Source organism: Hippoglossus hippoglossus, chromosome 18 (genome assembly GCF_009819705.1).
Source record: "Hippoglossus hippoglossus isolate fHipHip1 chromosome 18, fHipHip1.pri, whole genome shotgun sequence".
NCBI classification, from domain to species: Eukaryota; Metazoa; Chordata; class Actinopteri; order Pleuronectiformes; family Pleuronectidae; genus Hippoglossus; species Hippoglossus hippoglossus.
Window position 1 is genome coordinate 9,887,849 of NC_047168.1, and position 16,436 is coordinate 9,904,284.

At 43.2% G+C, this 16,436-nt stretch overlaps 1 protein-coding gene across 4 annotated transcripts in view; it reads right to left on the minus strand.

Annotated features, from left to right (window-relative positions):
- The window catches only part of LOC117779422 (RNA-binding protein with multiple splicing-like), a 36,654-nt gene that overhangs the window by 13,441 nt on the left and 6,777 nt on the right, over window positions 1-16,436 (minus strand). For 2 of the 4 annotated variants that reach the window (XM_034615616.1, XM_034615615.1), the window contains exons 2-6: window positions 8,826-8,903; window positions 7,597-7,635; window positions 4,888-4,950; window positions 1,894-2,044; window positions 318-445 (exon numbers count right to left, since the gene is read on the minus strand). In XM_034615616.1, the coding sequence (XP_034471507.1) occupies window positions 318-445; window positions 1,894-2,044; window positions 4,888-4,950; window positions 7,597-7,635; window positions 8,826-8,903 (459 nt within the window). The remainder of the gene's footprint in view (window positions 1-317; window positions 446-1,893; window positions 2,045-4,887; window positions 4,951-7,596; window positions 7,636-8,825; window positions 8,904-16,436) is intronic. The other 2 variants (XM_034615618.1, XM_034615617.1) reach the window with 1 other exon arrangement.

A 16,436-nucleotide genomic window follows, 5' to 3' on the forward strand; every position in this document is an offset into this window, starting at 1 on the left:
ACAAATAAAAAACAAAATATTATGTTTACCTGGCTCTAAGAAAAATAGATCCCCCCCAAAACCAATTTATTTCCTTGGCTTTAAAACAGTACAAGGTTACTGTCTGGATATTTGATTTAACCTTGACTGCACCTATGCCTTGCAGTCCTTTGCAAATCTGAAAAATAACAGTGGCTGGGTGGTGCGTGCCCTGAGGATGGAACAGACAGATGATTTCAGGGCGGCAGCTGTTTGCCCCATGGGCTCAGGAGGAGGTGAAGGGGCAGTGGTGGTGATGGTGGTATAGTGAGCGAGGAAGGGGTGGGTCTGCAGGTTACCTGAGCGTGGAGCGAGGAGGGGTAGGTGAAAGCGGGTGGGAGGGCCGGCGACAGCTCCGCCGGGTACAGTGGGTATGACGCCCACACGTCTGGGCTGCTGGGATATAGAGCAGGCACTGTGAGCTCATCTGTGGAAAGAAGAGGAGGAGTGGAGTGAGGAGAGTGGCCCATGGATGGGTGGGTGGCTCGGGTGGAGGAGGGGGTGGTCGTGGAGGTGCGCTACAGCTGAGTACTAATTATCTCAAGTCGCTTCCTCTCATTTCATTTCTTTAATTCCACAGTTAGCTAAACGCCGAAAATAGGGGTTGAAAATTACAAACATCCACATCGTTTTCTGATCAGTCTCAAAGCCTTAGCCTAGTAGCTTTAGCGTCAGCAGCAACATCTTGTATAATTATATATCTTGTATGATTATTTTCGTATCTAAGACCATTTTTACAGGTTTTAAAGCGAGTCAACTGACATCAGTTTGAGTAGCTAGTTAGGTACGGTTGTGTAACAGTTGTCATTTAGAAATGAGAATTCCAGCATCTGCATCTGTTTTTGATTCTAAATCTGGCATTTTTATCATTGTTCGCAGCACATATTTGTAATGTGTGAGAACGGAAACCTTAAAAAGCAGCTAACAGCTAATTAAATATCAATATATCTGACTAATTTCAGGGGGAAATGAGAGGAAACCATCTCAGATGTGATGATTTACTCAGTGTCGAGTGTAAAGTGACAGTGAAAAGAGAGCATAGTGAATGAGTGCAGAGATAGATGACAGTGCAGAGTGGTACAGAATGTGTGAACACTTAGAAACGCATGATCGGTTAAAACAGCAACTCGCTGGAGAAACATCAGATTGTCGTAAAATTTAAGGAGCATTTTCTCTTTGCTTTCTGTCTCCTGGTAAAATGTATCAGAGCATGATCAGAAACATGCCTGATTTAAACATCTCTTATCGGGGAAATGACAGCAATTTCACTCCTGGTGATTACGTCATGGTTTCATTAATCGTTTCCTTCCATTTTCCACTGGGGTCTCGAGTACACACCCTCTCTCTGGCAAAAAAAAAAAAAAGATCCAAGATAAGAGGAGCTTGGTAATTCAGGAAGAATGTACAGCCACAGCTGGCCTATGTTCAACTATCAATCGCTGATTCTCACAGAATCCTCTTGGAAAAATATTTAACTAAACGGGAAAAAGCGTACAGAGCTGCATTCCATACACGCCTGGTACTGAAGGGCCTTGAAACTGTGAACATGTACTGTTGATCTAACAGAGGACTTGTATCACTTAAGAGAGGGAGCTCTAAACATGTTGTGCACAGGATGACAGTGTTTCAGTGTGGAGCAAACACACATTTAAAAGAAAGAAAAGAATCTACTTTTCAGTGATTAGAAGCCAAGTCGATCTCCATTTTTCACGGATACAGCCGAAGCACAAACACTACTCTATTAATGTACGGCAAAAAAATCCTAAAAGGAAACAGCTGTCCACTCAGCTCAAACAAGTGACGCTAATGTCCAAAGGAAGCAGCAGCAGCGCAGACGAAGAAAAAGTTAGACAGGCTCGGGGACATGGAACTCACATGGGTCTCTGCTGATGAACTGTGGCCCCGGGCTCTGCTGGGAAGGGAGGGGGTTGGGAGTGCCAACCAGCTTGTTCTTGGCCATCTTGGTGTTGGCCTTGGCGAACTCCAGCCGCAGGGTCTGGGGGATTTCCGGATCAAACCTGACCCCCTGAGATCAAATGGAAAGATGCATCAGCAATTGTACAAAGCTTTTCTACGTGCAGGGTAAAATGAAACAGTTAACGTTTGACTGATTCTTCAAAAAATGTATACATATTGTACTTTTTTAAAACGTAAAAGGTGGGTGTCATCATTAAAGAATCAAACTCTGCATCCTGACTTGATAATAGTAATGACACTCCCTAGGTTTAGCGTGGAAAATGGTTCTGAATAGCCTACTTTAGAACCCATGGAGAAAAACCTGTGAAGTGCTCCAGCTATCAGTATATTAAGTCCAATTGGTTGCTCTTCACAAAACATTGTGGTGGAAGCATGTGATGGCTTTGCTTTGTAAAGTTCTCTTAGATTTCTTTGACCTTCACCTGTAAATATAAAGGATGTTCGCCCATTTCTTTAACTGTGGGTATTTAAACACATTATTCTAAGATTTTAGCATTAATCAGTAGATGTAAGCGACTCATCTCTTGCAAACATATTTGTTCATGTTGCTGTCAAGTTTGCCGAATGCACACAAGTTGTTTGTGGAGTTCTTAGAGGTCCTTTGTTTTCCTGGAAGTTAACGCCTTTTGTTTAACCAGTTTAGGATTCACCGTCAAATTAGTCAATGATGTTACACATTAGGTCAGAGATGCTTTGCTTTAGCAGCCGAGCTTGAAACGAGCAAATGATTTTGTTCACCGCTGAAGTGGTGACGCTATAAATAATAGAAAGCAATTGACAGATTTGCTGTCGTATGCTTTGAAGTAATGATGAAGCAGACTAATTTAGAACACTAAGGAGTTTGTTATCATGCACATCTTACGCTTTTTGCATCCTCAGCCTTGTTGTGTGTTATTTAAATGTCCAACGGGACCTTGCTGGTATCTGGAATTGTCGCTTTGTATACTTTTCATCTTTCACCATTTCCCGACAGACTCTACTGCCAATATCTTGGCGCTTGCTTAGACTTTGAAGCTCGCTGTAAACGACTCACTGCGGATTGCAGCGTTATTCTGGTTCAGCGCAGGAGATGACGGGCGACACCCACAACAGAAAATCACAACCTGATGACACAAACCTGGCCGGGGCATGATGTCACCTACACCACGGGCAGGCGAGCCACAAGGCCCCTGCTGGGCTCACTGCTGCTATTTGTAACGTGATATCATGACATCAAATGACAGAGTCATTGCTTCAAGTGAGCCAAAGATTCTGGTAAATTCTTCAGATGCCAATGCTAAAAGCTTTCTGACATAGCACTGCTCATGACAAGCCAAGTAAAGGTTGTTTGTCTCTCAGATCTACATCAAACAACTCCACATGTGCCCTCGTCCAAATCATTTTTTTCTTCTCGATTACTTTGGCCTGAGGAAAAATAAGGAATGTGACACACACAAAGGTCTTCTTCATCCCAAAAAACAACGCTGCTATTTGTTTGGTTTGCTTGGAACCAAAAAACGGCAGGAGGAATTTCGCCGGCGACTATAAACACCCTTTAATTAACCCCATTTAATTGTCTGCGGAGAGAAAAACAAAATCCGAAGGTCAGATCGATGGAGGAGAGAAGCAGTCGAGAGTAAAAGTTCTCTGCAGCAGAAGAGTGAGAAGCTGCGGGGATGGGTTTCTCGGCTCGTCCCTGCAGGCTCGGGCAAAGCTGAGCTGAAACAAGCGAGGGATGACTCCTCTCATGAAGGAGAGGGAATTAACTAGGATTGCCTTGGCTCAGTGCTCTCGTAGCTTCTGCCAGTTGAGGCTGCGCCGGTATAATAAGGTACATGAATATAATGAGGCCTGAGTGCATCTCGGTTTGAACTGCGTTGAATCTTTACCTTGAAATGTGTTTAAGCTTCTAAGCACTTCCTTTGGACTTCCGCATGCAATGTTTAGGTGATTTAATGGTGTTTTAGTTCTTTTAGAAATTATACATGTCCTTGGTAAAACTACCACAACAGGAGACAAATCCCCTTTTTCCTACAGTTTCTCCGTCTTTCCCATATTTCAATGTGCAGATAGATGTTTGCAAACTCTGGCTTATCTCCATATGACCCCTGGGACGTAGCTTTCCCCGAAAAACAAGCGCGCTGCTCAATTCTCAGCCCTGCTGAGCGATTCTATGGAAACAAGTCAGACTATTGTTGGCTCATAATAAGATGATAATTTTTTATCCTTTCTTCAACTCTCTGCTCTGCGTTTGATGCGCACCAATATCTCCACATCTGAAGGTTGACAGATTCTGCTCGCGTTGTCACAGTCTCACTTTTAGGGAGGATGAGGGAAAAAACTGATCTTTTTCCGAGACAAAGAGATCAACAAAAACTTGATGCAAAATAGGAAAGGGTGGTGTATAGATAGATGCATTTAAAAAAGAAACAATGGGAAAATAAAGCTGTGAGTTCATTAGTCTATCTACGCTTTGTTTAAAGAGAGCCGAATAAAACCCTGAGGACGGTCAACGTTTTATATCTGAATCTGCCTCATCAAGGCTTTCTCCTGAGCTTCATTCTGATATAAGCGAGATTAAAAGTAAACCCCAGATCAATATCTTCTATTTATATGTGGTGCAAGAGCTAATTTTCCTCCTGACCTTGCAGGATCCACAGTAAATCTTTAAGAAAAGATGCTGTATTTACTTATTAACATTCAGACATTCAGCATTTAGAGCAGCCCTGCGGTGTTTGTCTTCACTACCTTTCCCCCCAATTGTAATATAGAAATATCTGGACCCCACCCCGCTGCCCCGATATATTCAATGCATTTGCACAGAAGGCAGAACGATTTGATTCCGAGTCATCACAAGATATAGGAGCGCTGAGCTGGTGCTGGAGAGGAGCACGGAGAGGGCATGACACTTACGTTCAAGGCATTCTTAGCAGCCTCCGCCTCTGATCGACTGTCAAAGCTGACAAACCCCACCGGCTGGGGAGACAAGGAGACAGAACAAAAGGAAGAAACATGGTTTAGGGCAGAAGACTGAGTCTGCATTTCTGTCTGAGTGACATAGACATGTTGTTCTTTATATATTTTTTCCCTTTTTTTTTTTTATCATACCCACACCCCTCCTCCTCCTCCTTCCCTCTCTCTCTCTGTCTCTCTTGCCTTGTTTATAAAGCCGTGGCGACCAAGAGAGGAAGAGGGGAAGAGAAATAGAGGCTGGACGCTCACTCTGTACGAGGAGAGTTCATCCTTCATCTCCCCGATGCCCAAATACGGGCAATGTGAGAGCAAGAAAGTGCATGTGAGTGAGTGTAAGAGAGGCAGAGGGGGGGGGGGAAGCTTGAAAAGGAGAAGAAACAGAGAGAGAGAAAGGAAGAAAAATGCGAGGGGGGGGTCTTGAGAATTAGAATTTTAGAGGTTAAAGGTGAGAATATACAAAAGAGAGAAAGTGAAGCAAGAGGTGGACATAGTTGGACTCCTCTAACAGGCCGGTCACTGCAACACATTCTTGTTTACATCCACTTGCGTTGTATCCTGGTGGCGATACTTTAGAGTCACAATCGTAAAGGTGAGTGAGCGAGAGATAGAAAACAAAAAAAACGACAAAGGCTGCCGCCGGTTTGTGTTTTACGAATTTTTAACCGATGCTGCAGATGTGATCTAAGAATAAACATTTCTAATGGAGCATGTTTGTGTGGATAGGGACGTTAGGAGGTGGGGCTGAGGAGAAAATGAAATTCGCTAAACATGTTGTTCCCGTGAGGCTGCACTGCTGCGTGTGATCTGCAAAAAGCTGTTCCAGGGTTATGGGAATTTTGAACAAGTATAGTGAAGAAGGAGGAGAAGGAGGAGGAGGAGGAGGAGGAGGAGGAGGAGGAGGAGGAGGAGGGAAAAAAGAAAACATACACACACACACAAAAAAGAAAGTCGGACTAAGTGAAGACGTCAGGCAGCGGAAAGCGTAACAGGAATATAAATAGAAAGGGCCTGAGATGTGGCTCTTGCTATATAAGGAGATGGCTGCGCGTTTTCCTGACTGGAAGGGAGAGCGAGATCGATTGATTTACGATGCCATTGTCATTGCCGTTAGTCGGGAGGGAAGTCGCTGTAAACAAAGCCTGAGGAATGTTGCGCTGCCTTTGCACTTGCGAGACCCGACGGAACACAAGCATCAGCTGACGCTTGCCACGCGGAAGATGGCAATTATTATGAAAGTCTGGGGCGAGGTGGATGCCAGCGAGAGGCCAAAGTGCACAGAGAGTTGCTGAGTGTCTCGCGTATTCATTAAACAGGCAAAACAAAAACAAGGGAAACCTGCCCGAACCTACATTGTGAAATTTGGAGTTGTGCAGGTTAAGTCAAACCTCAGGACTAAACTGTAGCATTGATTACCCGATTAATCAATTGATCAGCATTATTGGGGGGGATGATTACTGTAAGAATGACTTTTCATTAGGGGGAAAAGCTGAATTTGACAGCTTGAAAATCAAAAGATACTTGAAAATGTCGAGCCCATAGACTTTAAATAAAGATGAACGACGTGCCTCCTGGATACAGACGCCGCCATCTTGCACATTTGGAGCCAGAGCCTTTGCAGTAGCGATCGGGGGATGAAGCCAATCATGAATTGGTCTGAGCTGACAAATGTACTCATAAACTACCTAAAATGACAGAAACCACCTTTGTGTCAACTTTTACTTCAACGCAAAGTATACTGAGTAATTTTAAAAGCAAAAATTGTTTTCTTATTTATTCAGTTTTATTAATTTTAAATGGAATTATTGGGAATAAATTAATCAAGAAGATAATTTTTACATGAATTGGTAACACAATGAGGTTCAGGTGGACCTAGATGTATTAAAAGATGGACAATATATTAACATGGCTGCTAATTAGAAGTTAAAAACTATTATAGCGTGAAACAACACTAAAAATAAAAAGGGAAAATGCCAAACCAATAGGATTTTACCTGTCCTGAAGAATTTTTCACTACCAGGAAAAAAAACTTAACTTAGCAGTATTATACTCTACTCAGCACATTCACTCTAAACCGCCCTAAACCTTCCTAATGAGCATGTCACGTCTTTATGGGAAACGGTGTAATGTGTTAATAAGTACAGTGTCATGCAGCTATATTGCTTTACTCTGGATGTGGACACCTGCCAGCCGAGCTCATTTTCAGTCCTGCGCCCCCGGAGGCAAAAAACTCCACCGTCAGTACCGCTTTTGTCAAACACGCTCGCTTTGACACCTCAAAATTCTTTTCAATCTCCGTTCCCATCCCTGCACGTCCCCACGGAGTTGACTGTCGTTGACTACAAGCAGACTGTGCGACTGCCAAAGGCAGGTTGGTGCAACACTCCCCCCCCCCCCCCCCCCCCCTACCCTCCTCAAAAAAAAAATTTGCCCGCTATTCCAGGTACCGGCTGACAAAAGGTGCTAATCCATCATAGTCAACAAGGTGTAAACACAGGGAGAGAAAGACGAGAGGACAAAAGGGGAGACAAAAGAATTAAATGTGTTGATGAGAATAAAGCAAACAGTAACAGAGTGAAGCGAGACTGACAGATGCCTTCATTCATTAGTTTCTTTGTGTAGAAACACAGCGCTCGGCGTCTTGTAGCTTACCTGTTTCGAGGTGAGTTTTATCAAGGAGCCTTCATAACCCTGAAACAGAGAAAGACAATGGTGGAGCTGTGAGTTAACAAAGACGAAAGCTATCATGTAAAGAACAAGATATTTTAGGAATTCTAATGAGCAAATGGTTGCAAAGAATTAGTTTTTGCATTATAACAATTGAATTAAGAAACTAGAAAGGCATGAGTAGAGTGCAAACCAAGGCCCAACAGTCCCCGTATGACACCACATTTAAATTCACTAAATCCAGATTTTTATTGGGATCTGAAAAAACACTGTATCTCACAATGTTAAAGAAAGTCAACAAAGGAATTCTGGATCTGCCCCCAAATCCAGATCCGCAACAAAATTTAAAGGGTTGACCATATTTTCTATGTTCCGTGTCTGCTGATAGCTGTGTACTTGCACCGGTCACATGTACAAGCCCATGGTTCCATTCATACAGAACTGAGGGTCAGCGTGGGTCCGCCGTTCCACACATGCGTACATGATCCCACATTCCATTCCAGTAGGTAAAGATATTGCACAAACAAATTTGGACAAAAACATAACCTCCTTGGCAGAGGGGAAAATCTTCTATATTTTTTTTACATTTGCAGAGTCACAGTTGACTACATCAAGTTTTATTACATGGGTCAAAGGTCTCGTATGAAGACCACATGAACCGGATTGTCATGTCTTACCCCCTTAATTGAGATTTACAGCTTTCAAGATATAAACTCAGAGAGTGCATACCATCAGCATGATCTAAGAGCAGGATTAGATGCATAGTAATTGTCCCATTATTCACTTTAACAGTGCTGCCCCCCCCCCCTCCAATTAAAGTGCATTATTCCATTATTTCGACTGGGCCAAAAAGCTTGCGTCATTTACACGCCTTCACCTGAGCTTACGACCAGGACTGTTTGTGCTGTGACAAGTTGAAGATTCTGAGGTGAAGCAAAATAAGCTTTGTTGTTGTATCAAAGGCAGCCAGACGTTTTTCCATGACGCGCGCGCACGCACACGCACACGCACACACACACACACACACACAGGGCTTCCCATGGATCAAGATGTGATTGAACCTCAGCTTCAGGAACACAGACACTTGAACCTCGCGAGAGAGTTTCCATTGCCGTTTATTTCATCACCATTAATGGAGGTCCCATTGACAGCATGGAAAGACGGCGGCTAAGAATAGCTGCAGTCCATCCATGTAAAAAAACATACTAACATACCTTAAAAGGTCTGAACAGGAGATAGAGCTCCCGCGGCTTGATATCCAGCGGCAGTCCACTGACGAATAGCGTTCGGACCTGGGGAAGACAAGAACGAGAGATCATGTATTTTTCATTAACCTCCAGGTGTTATAAATAGCTTCCGTGCATACCTGACAGTAAAGGATGAGGTTATGTGGAAAAAGGACACGGAAAATGAGTTAGATTATTCCCAGGGTTGGCTTGACAGGCAAAGATAAGACTTCTAAGATACTGATGGGGATGAACCTCAGCTCAGCAAACACTCTCTCTCTCACTCACACACACACACACACACACACACACACCCCCCCATCATACCTTTTCTACACCCAGTGTTTTGTGTTCTCCTGTGTAATCTATAGCCGGCTGTGTTTTATGGCGATCCTCCCTCACAGCTCTAGCCTCTGTTTTACATTTGAACTTTTCAACTTGCAACTTGAGCTGGCGTTGCTGGGGAATTACAATGTATATGTTAGCTGAGGCAGAGTAAAGGAACATTTTAGTGAGAGAAGGTGAAAAACCCACAGGGGGAGTAGTAACTCCGATGTGCTTTAAGACGAGGAAGAGGTTTTTATATTATATTATAATGTGGGTTGACGGAGAAGTAAGGCACTAAGTGTACTGCAGGTGCAAGTTAGTTTGTCTTAAAATCCTTATTTTTAAAACAGTCTAAACCCAGTTTTTAAATTCCTACAACCTCAGCATCAACCCTGACAGATGAGCAAAAGTGAATATGTAAAAAAAGGTCAGCAGAAAGTGGGTGGGTGAGGGTGAAGTCATCTTCTATGTGCTGCTGAGAAATGTACAAGACAACACACTACAAATTTACTGAGGTCTATAAACTTAAAAGAGTGAAGCTGAACTACATATGTTTTTATGGCCTTTCACTAAAACATCTAAAAGTTGAATTACAACAGCAGAGGTGCTAATATGGATTTATTCACCTCGGCCAGGGAGGTTATGTTCTCACCTATGTCACCTATTTTTTATTATTGAGGTCCAGACAGACCAGACACAGCTAGACTAATATGGAGGATTGTTTGGCCTTGGTGGAGGTAGGAATTCCACTGAGAGCAAAGCTAAAAAACTAATCATTTAAGAATTGATGATTTAAGACAGAAAGTAAATAAACTGCAGTTAAGATAGAAACTATATGGTCCAAACAGGGTATGAAGATTAAGCGCAGGGCAATATAATGTCTATTTTTTACCTCTTTATTTACGATGACATGTATATCTTGATTATCTGAGAATAAGAGACCAATACAGCTTGCATACCTGTGCGATGCTGCTTGCATAGCTTAATGTACGGACTAGAGACAGGGCAGAACAGCCACAATGTGCTTTTCCAGGGGGCAAACGCTATGTGTGCATGCACGTGCACTTTGATTTTATGCCAACCTAATCCAACCAGCTGCTCCAGCTTCATACTTAATGCACTATAAGAGAGTGGTATCGATCCTCTCATCTCACTCTCAGCACTAAAATGAATAAAGGTATTTCCCTAATTTTATTCCACGAGACTCCTAATGGCAAGTGGCACTCCTGACACTTCTTTATTAAACAGACCAAAATCGTCAATTTGAGCCTTCGCCTCCTATTTTTGCAGCGTCACTCTTTAAAACCACACGACTGTCAAACTGGCATGACTTAAAAAAAAAAAAAGCTTTTGTGCTTCTTTCCACACGTGCACACACATTTGCAGCAGCGCCAGCATTTAGTAAACACAGACATGGCAGCACAGTGCAAGACGTATACTGGAGGTGCTGAGACGTCCTGTCACAGCTCACGAGCGCAGATCTGGTTACGATTAGGAGGAGAGAAGAAAAAAAAAGAAACTGGGAAATTCTATTTGTTGCATGTCTGTGCTTAATGTAGGGCCAAAGGAAAGGGTTGTTAACACAGGTATTTATAACTATAAACTACATGCGTCTCCTATTAACACAGCAGCTTCGTTTTTTACATGTTATCTAGTAAACGCTATAGAAACACTGAAAAATAATCTTTTTCCCCCAATATAGTGCTGCTAAGATAACTGTGGAAGACATGAAGCGTTAGATAAAATTAAAAGGAAATGTATTGTATCTATACAGGCACTTATCACACCTCCTACCTGGAATTATCACCTAATTAAACTTGGCTGCTACAGGAAAATAATTGCTTTAATTCACTGGAGACATTCGAATCAAACAATAGACTGTGTGCATCAAACGGCTCCACCCTGCGCACTTAAATTCAACACTGTAATGGTGGATTTGGACGAATAATGTAGTTATTTATTGAATAATCTGATTCTATTCAAGGGCGATTTTACAACAGAACCGTTAGCATGCAGTTACATTGTGCATAGATAAGATTCAAAGCTCCCAGATTCATTCGATTGTGGATTCACAACTCAGGGGACAAAGGAGCTGCTGAACTAACACTACACCTCATTCCCACATGTAACCTGATACGCACCACTGATGCCAAAGGCAGAGCACCACACAAACAAAGCAGCTTAGCAACTGAGGGTGGGGGGGAGCATTAGCCTGTGAGTGCAAAACCGACCATCCAGTCTAAAAAAAACAGAAATCTCACCTCCGACTTTCTCACCTTCACTCTTATCTTATCGTATTTTATCTGAGCCGAGCTGGACCCTGCAGGGGCCATCGCTAGGCTCTGTCTCTGGCAGATCTGATTAAACAAACTCTATTGAGGACCTCCTTATATGGAGCTACATGGGAACAAAGAGTCACAACAGGATGGTATCAATCAGACACGAGCGAGGGCCGTCACTGACAGCTGCTGGGGCTGATAAAACTGTGTGTGTGTGTGAGTGTGCGTGTGTGTGTTTGTGTGTGTGAGATGTTCAAAATACTAGTGTTGCTGAATCTTCCGATCCAAGGTGTTTGAGGAGTTGACAGGGACAGGTTTTGTTTTTCATTGATGTTTTTAAGGGTATAATTCTTGATGAAGCTACACGACCACAAAAAGCGCCCAGAAGAAAACGACCTGCTGCCGTTGGGATGACAGATTTATATCTCCCTTCTGGATCACTGCAAGGCAACTAAACAGGCTCTAACTTTTCGTTTAAATAATGATTTATTTTTAGATACAATCATGTCTACTAAATCTTGCTCCTTGACATCTCTCCAACACTACCTTAACGTTTGGCTGGCCAACAAATCGAGAAAATCTTAGTCATCTGTTCTTCCCTTGCCAAACTATCAAAGCTCCCACCTTTGATTTATCTCTTATCTCCAGTCACGAGCCTAATAGACACATTGGAGCTTGAAAAGTTGAGTTCAGCTAAAACACACATAAACAACAGGTCCTCTGCACCCTCAGAACAATGGGACATTCTTGGCTGAGCCGGACCCCATTCCTGAGACTTCCTGACGTCAGCTGTTGTGATATATGATCGTTTCGCCGTGTGTCCGCCCGGTGAGGAGCTGACTGCACATGCCACATTCGGGATGATTCACAGGCAAAATGTGTCAACAGCTCTCTCCTGCAGACATCTGCTTTTGATTACAGTATCAGTCTTTATTGCTGTTGCTTTGAGACAAGCTCCAAAAGACAGAGAGTTGGCTGCCACAAGGTGAAGTGAGACTTTTAAGCTTTCATGATGCAGTAAACTTATCTGCAGGTCAGGCCATGGGTTGGGCAGATTCATAAAAGCAAAGATTAACCCTCAGCCTCTGTATTATTGGGTTTTAGAGACATTGTTTTACTGGTTCCTTGTGAGTCGCATACCTGCATTTCCATAGTGGTGCGTGGCCAGCTACGGGCCTTTGAATCATTGACCATTTATGGCGTGCTCACACACCGACATGCATGCAGGCTTCGATCAAAAACAGCAGTCCCTACCTACCACAAGCCAGCTGAGTACTTCACAACCGTCGTACCAGTGCAGTTCCCTGGCAACGCCTTGGCGGAGGCACAGCAGAGTGTGGCGCCCCGGGCCAAAAACATCAGATCCTATTAAGGCCACTTCTGCAGCAAGTCCCAGGAGATCAATGCACCTCTAATCAGAGGTCTGCGACTCCACAAGCCCTGGATGAGGTCATCACCCTATTGATACTCTATTATTGCACCTTGCAGGTTTTCTGGTGCCACCCTGAGTTTGTAGAAGGAGGGGCGAGAGGTGTGTGCTCACAACACAGCTCGGCTGCTCAAGTGTGTTAAGGTGCTATCTTAAAGTCTGGTTTATAGCAGCTTGGATCTTATTTTGGTCTGGCTTGTTGAGATCTGGTGAGATACCTTGGTGCTTACCAAACTGACTGTTGAGATTTCAGAAGTTACAACTAACGATCATTTTCATCAGCGTTTCAAATTCATTATTTTATCTATAAAGTATAAATCATCATCAGTGTAAAGTGACATAGTCAAATTAATTGTTTTACTCGACAAACCGTTCTAAATCCAAAATATTCAGACTATCATGAATGAAAAAAGCTATAAATGTTACAGGTGGAAAAGCTGGTCAAAGATGAACCTGGAAGTTGATTTGGATGTTTACAATGGACAATTTGGGTAATACTTTTACTGTTCGCCTTCGTTTCCTCCAAATAAATCTGACTGATCTGGAAGTTTGTTTCAAATCTGTCTGATCGTGTGACAGCGTAAATTTCTTGCTCTGTTGGACTTGTTTAATGATGTTGCTGTTGTCAAAGTCCAAGTTGTAACGAGCTAAAGTTATCCTCTAAATGAGCCAGATGAAAGAGATAAAAATAACGCAAGGATGATACACTGAGCTAAAACATCTGGTGTTAAAAATATCGCAGAACACAGAACACCAAATTGTTTGAAAGGGAAATCTTACTTAGGCTCCGAGACAAAGCCACCGACCACCATCAAATGCCATGAAGCTCTAATGGACAAAGCCATAACTGAAAGCTGTAACAATAACTGACTGGAACGGCATTTGACACATGCATTTAAACGTGTAAAATATCCTCCTGTGCAGCCTGCAATTTGTCCACCATTGTGATGAAGCAGCCTGATTTGTCAAATTAAATGACCTAGCAACTCATTCATGTGCCGTTTCTATTCAGCTCGCTCGAGTCATAAAATTGGTTACACCGATCGCCTGAAATGCCTTTTATCTGCCACGCTGTTTGACTTTCTCAGGTATTTCCCCCCCCCGAATTTAATTGAGTACTTTTTTGACCGTCCATTCCGGCTGAAATGAGGGACATGACCTTGGTGCAATGTGAGATGATTACTATGTGTTTCTTTCCCCCCTCCCTGTGGGTGAGTGTATGTGTGTTCGACAGCCGAGTTAATAGATACAGGCCCTTTAAGCCCGATGTAGCGGGACACAGATCTAACCTTGACGCCTTGAAAGGGAGGATACAGTGTCCGGGCCTATTGTGGAGCCTGAGTGTACGCAACAATGCTGCAATTACCTGCATATGAAATTAAAAAAAGCTCATTCCTTGCACACCCGCGATAGTTGCTTTCAAGTCTCCGTGCACGAGTCTCTGTTCACTGTGACCAAGCTACAATCAAAGTCTACCCATAAGCCCGTGTGAGCTCAGGGCAAGCTCAGTTTTCTTGCATCAGTTGAGTGCCACGTTATTAAAAAACAGTCTAACTGACAAGACTCCCACTCTCCTCTGCCATCTTATAGTTGTCACTGCTCTGTGTTGGCATCACCCTCCATCATCATCACAAGTTTTTTTTTTCTTCTCCCCCCCCCCCCTTCATCTTCCGTGTCGGAGAATGTGAAGAGTGAGAGATGGCAGACCCGAGAGGTGTCAAACCACCATAAATGGACGACTCCGTTTGTCTGTTAATAACAAGGGTTCAACGGGGTCAAGTTTCACATTTACGGTCAGAGGTCACAGGTTAAGCCACGGTTATTGTGCAGGTCAGGGGTTAACTGTGAGGTTGAGCACACTCCCAACGTCACGGCGGAGCTGCGAGCCGAGAGTTTCTTTGTTTTTCTCCCTCTCGCTGCCTCCCACAAGTGCTTTTGAGCAACAAGTACAGCCCTGTAAGGGTCTGTAAATGTTCCAACAGGTTAACCTTTAAAAGACATTTAAAACAAATGACCTCGGAAAACCGAGAGAGCGCCCACTTCACTGTGTTTTTCCATCTCTTGCTCAGTGACTCTTTTCTCCCTCCCCTTCCCCGGTCTTGAATGAAACGCAGTGACACGCATGTGCTCGATCTTTCTCATCAACCGTCTCTGACCTGAGCAAAACAAGGCCCTAAGGTGTCATTTGGGTGACGTGTGGGAGATAAGGCCGTCCCATTCACGGGGTGTCAGCGACGCAACAGCTTGACTGCTCGGCTGTCGGATCAGAGTTCATCAAAATCTTTCATGCCTGCTTGCTCTCTTCTTCCCTTTCTCTTATCTGATGATTCTCGAAGAATGGACTTAACATTCCTAAGTGTTCATTAACGTAAACTAATCGGCCAAGTCCATGTCAGCCTCTCCTGTGCTCTCTTTGTTGCTGCTTCCCCAAGAGGACACCTTAAACTGTTTTTTTGAGGTTGTGTGGGCAAAAGGTTAAAGTATCAGGTGCAAGTGGAAAAAGAAAACACGGTGAATACTCAATTATTCTTTGTGTGTCCAGGAAAAAAAAAAGTCTAAACCTGCGGTTGATAAGTAGTTTTACTTATACAGACGTTCTTTTGTGTTTGTCAGAGATAATGCTCCTGAGAACAATGATTATCTTGTTATCAGTATAAATCAATGAATGTGAAATTGTTTGAATAAAAGATAGCAAAACAAATGCTCATGAGAAAATTCCAATAGCCTTAGCTGATGACTTGATTTGGAACATTTTCTTAGAGAATTTTCACTGTTCAATAATTATATCAAAATATACTCACATGCTGAAAGCTGGGGCCACAGAATGTTTGCTTTAGCTTCATAAACATTTTTTTTTTGTTTTAAATTGATTTTTGGGATGTTTGTAGGATCTGTTCTTTAAATATGAAATAGTTTAGTCTGACTTACAATTAGCTGTAATTGAAGCGTTTCAGGGGTCAACCCACTGATGCACATCGACAGACTTTTCGAGTTTCGAGTTTTGGCCGCACCTTTCCAAACTAATCTCGACTCTCATTCACTTTGTTTCCGTTCCGCCTGGCTCGCCTCTGTCTTCCTTCCCATGACCATAAACGGTCGTTCTGTTCAGAAATGTCAGGGTCAGGCTTTCAACGTATGGGCCGATAAGGGATAAGGAAAGAGTGGCTACTGGGAATAAAACGGGTGCGAGAGAGAGAGAGAGAAGGCAGGATGAAAAAGAAGGGAGGGGTAGGAAAGAGGGGGAGAAGAGGAAAGGCAAAATTATAAACAGTGCCAGGGTGGAGGGAGAGAAAAGTGGGGGGTAAGGAAACGGCAGGAGAACAAGATAAAGGGTGGGACGTAGGAACGGAGTGGAGGAGGAAACGGAGGGGAAAGGAGATAAAAGTGGAGAGAGGGAGCAGAAGAGGAGGAGTACGGGGCGGTTGGAGTAAAGAAAAAAGATGAATTTGAGAAAATGGTGTAGAACATGAAAAAAGTCTAAAGGAGGGTGTAAAGAGAGACAGAGACAGACCTCACAGTGAGGTGGATAATTATAGCTTGTGAGTAAGCAATATTAAGTGGAGG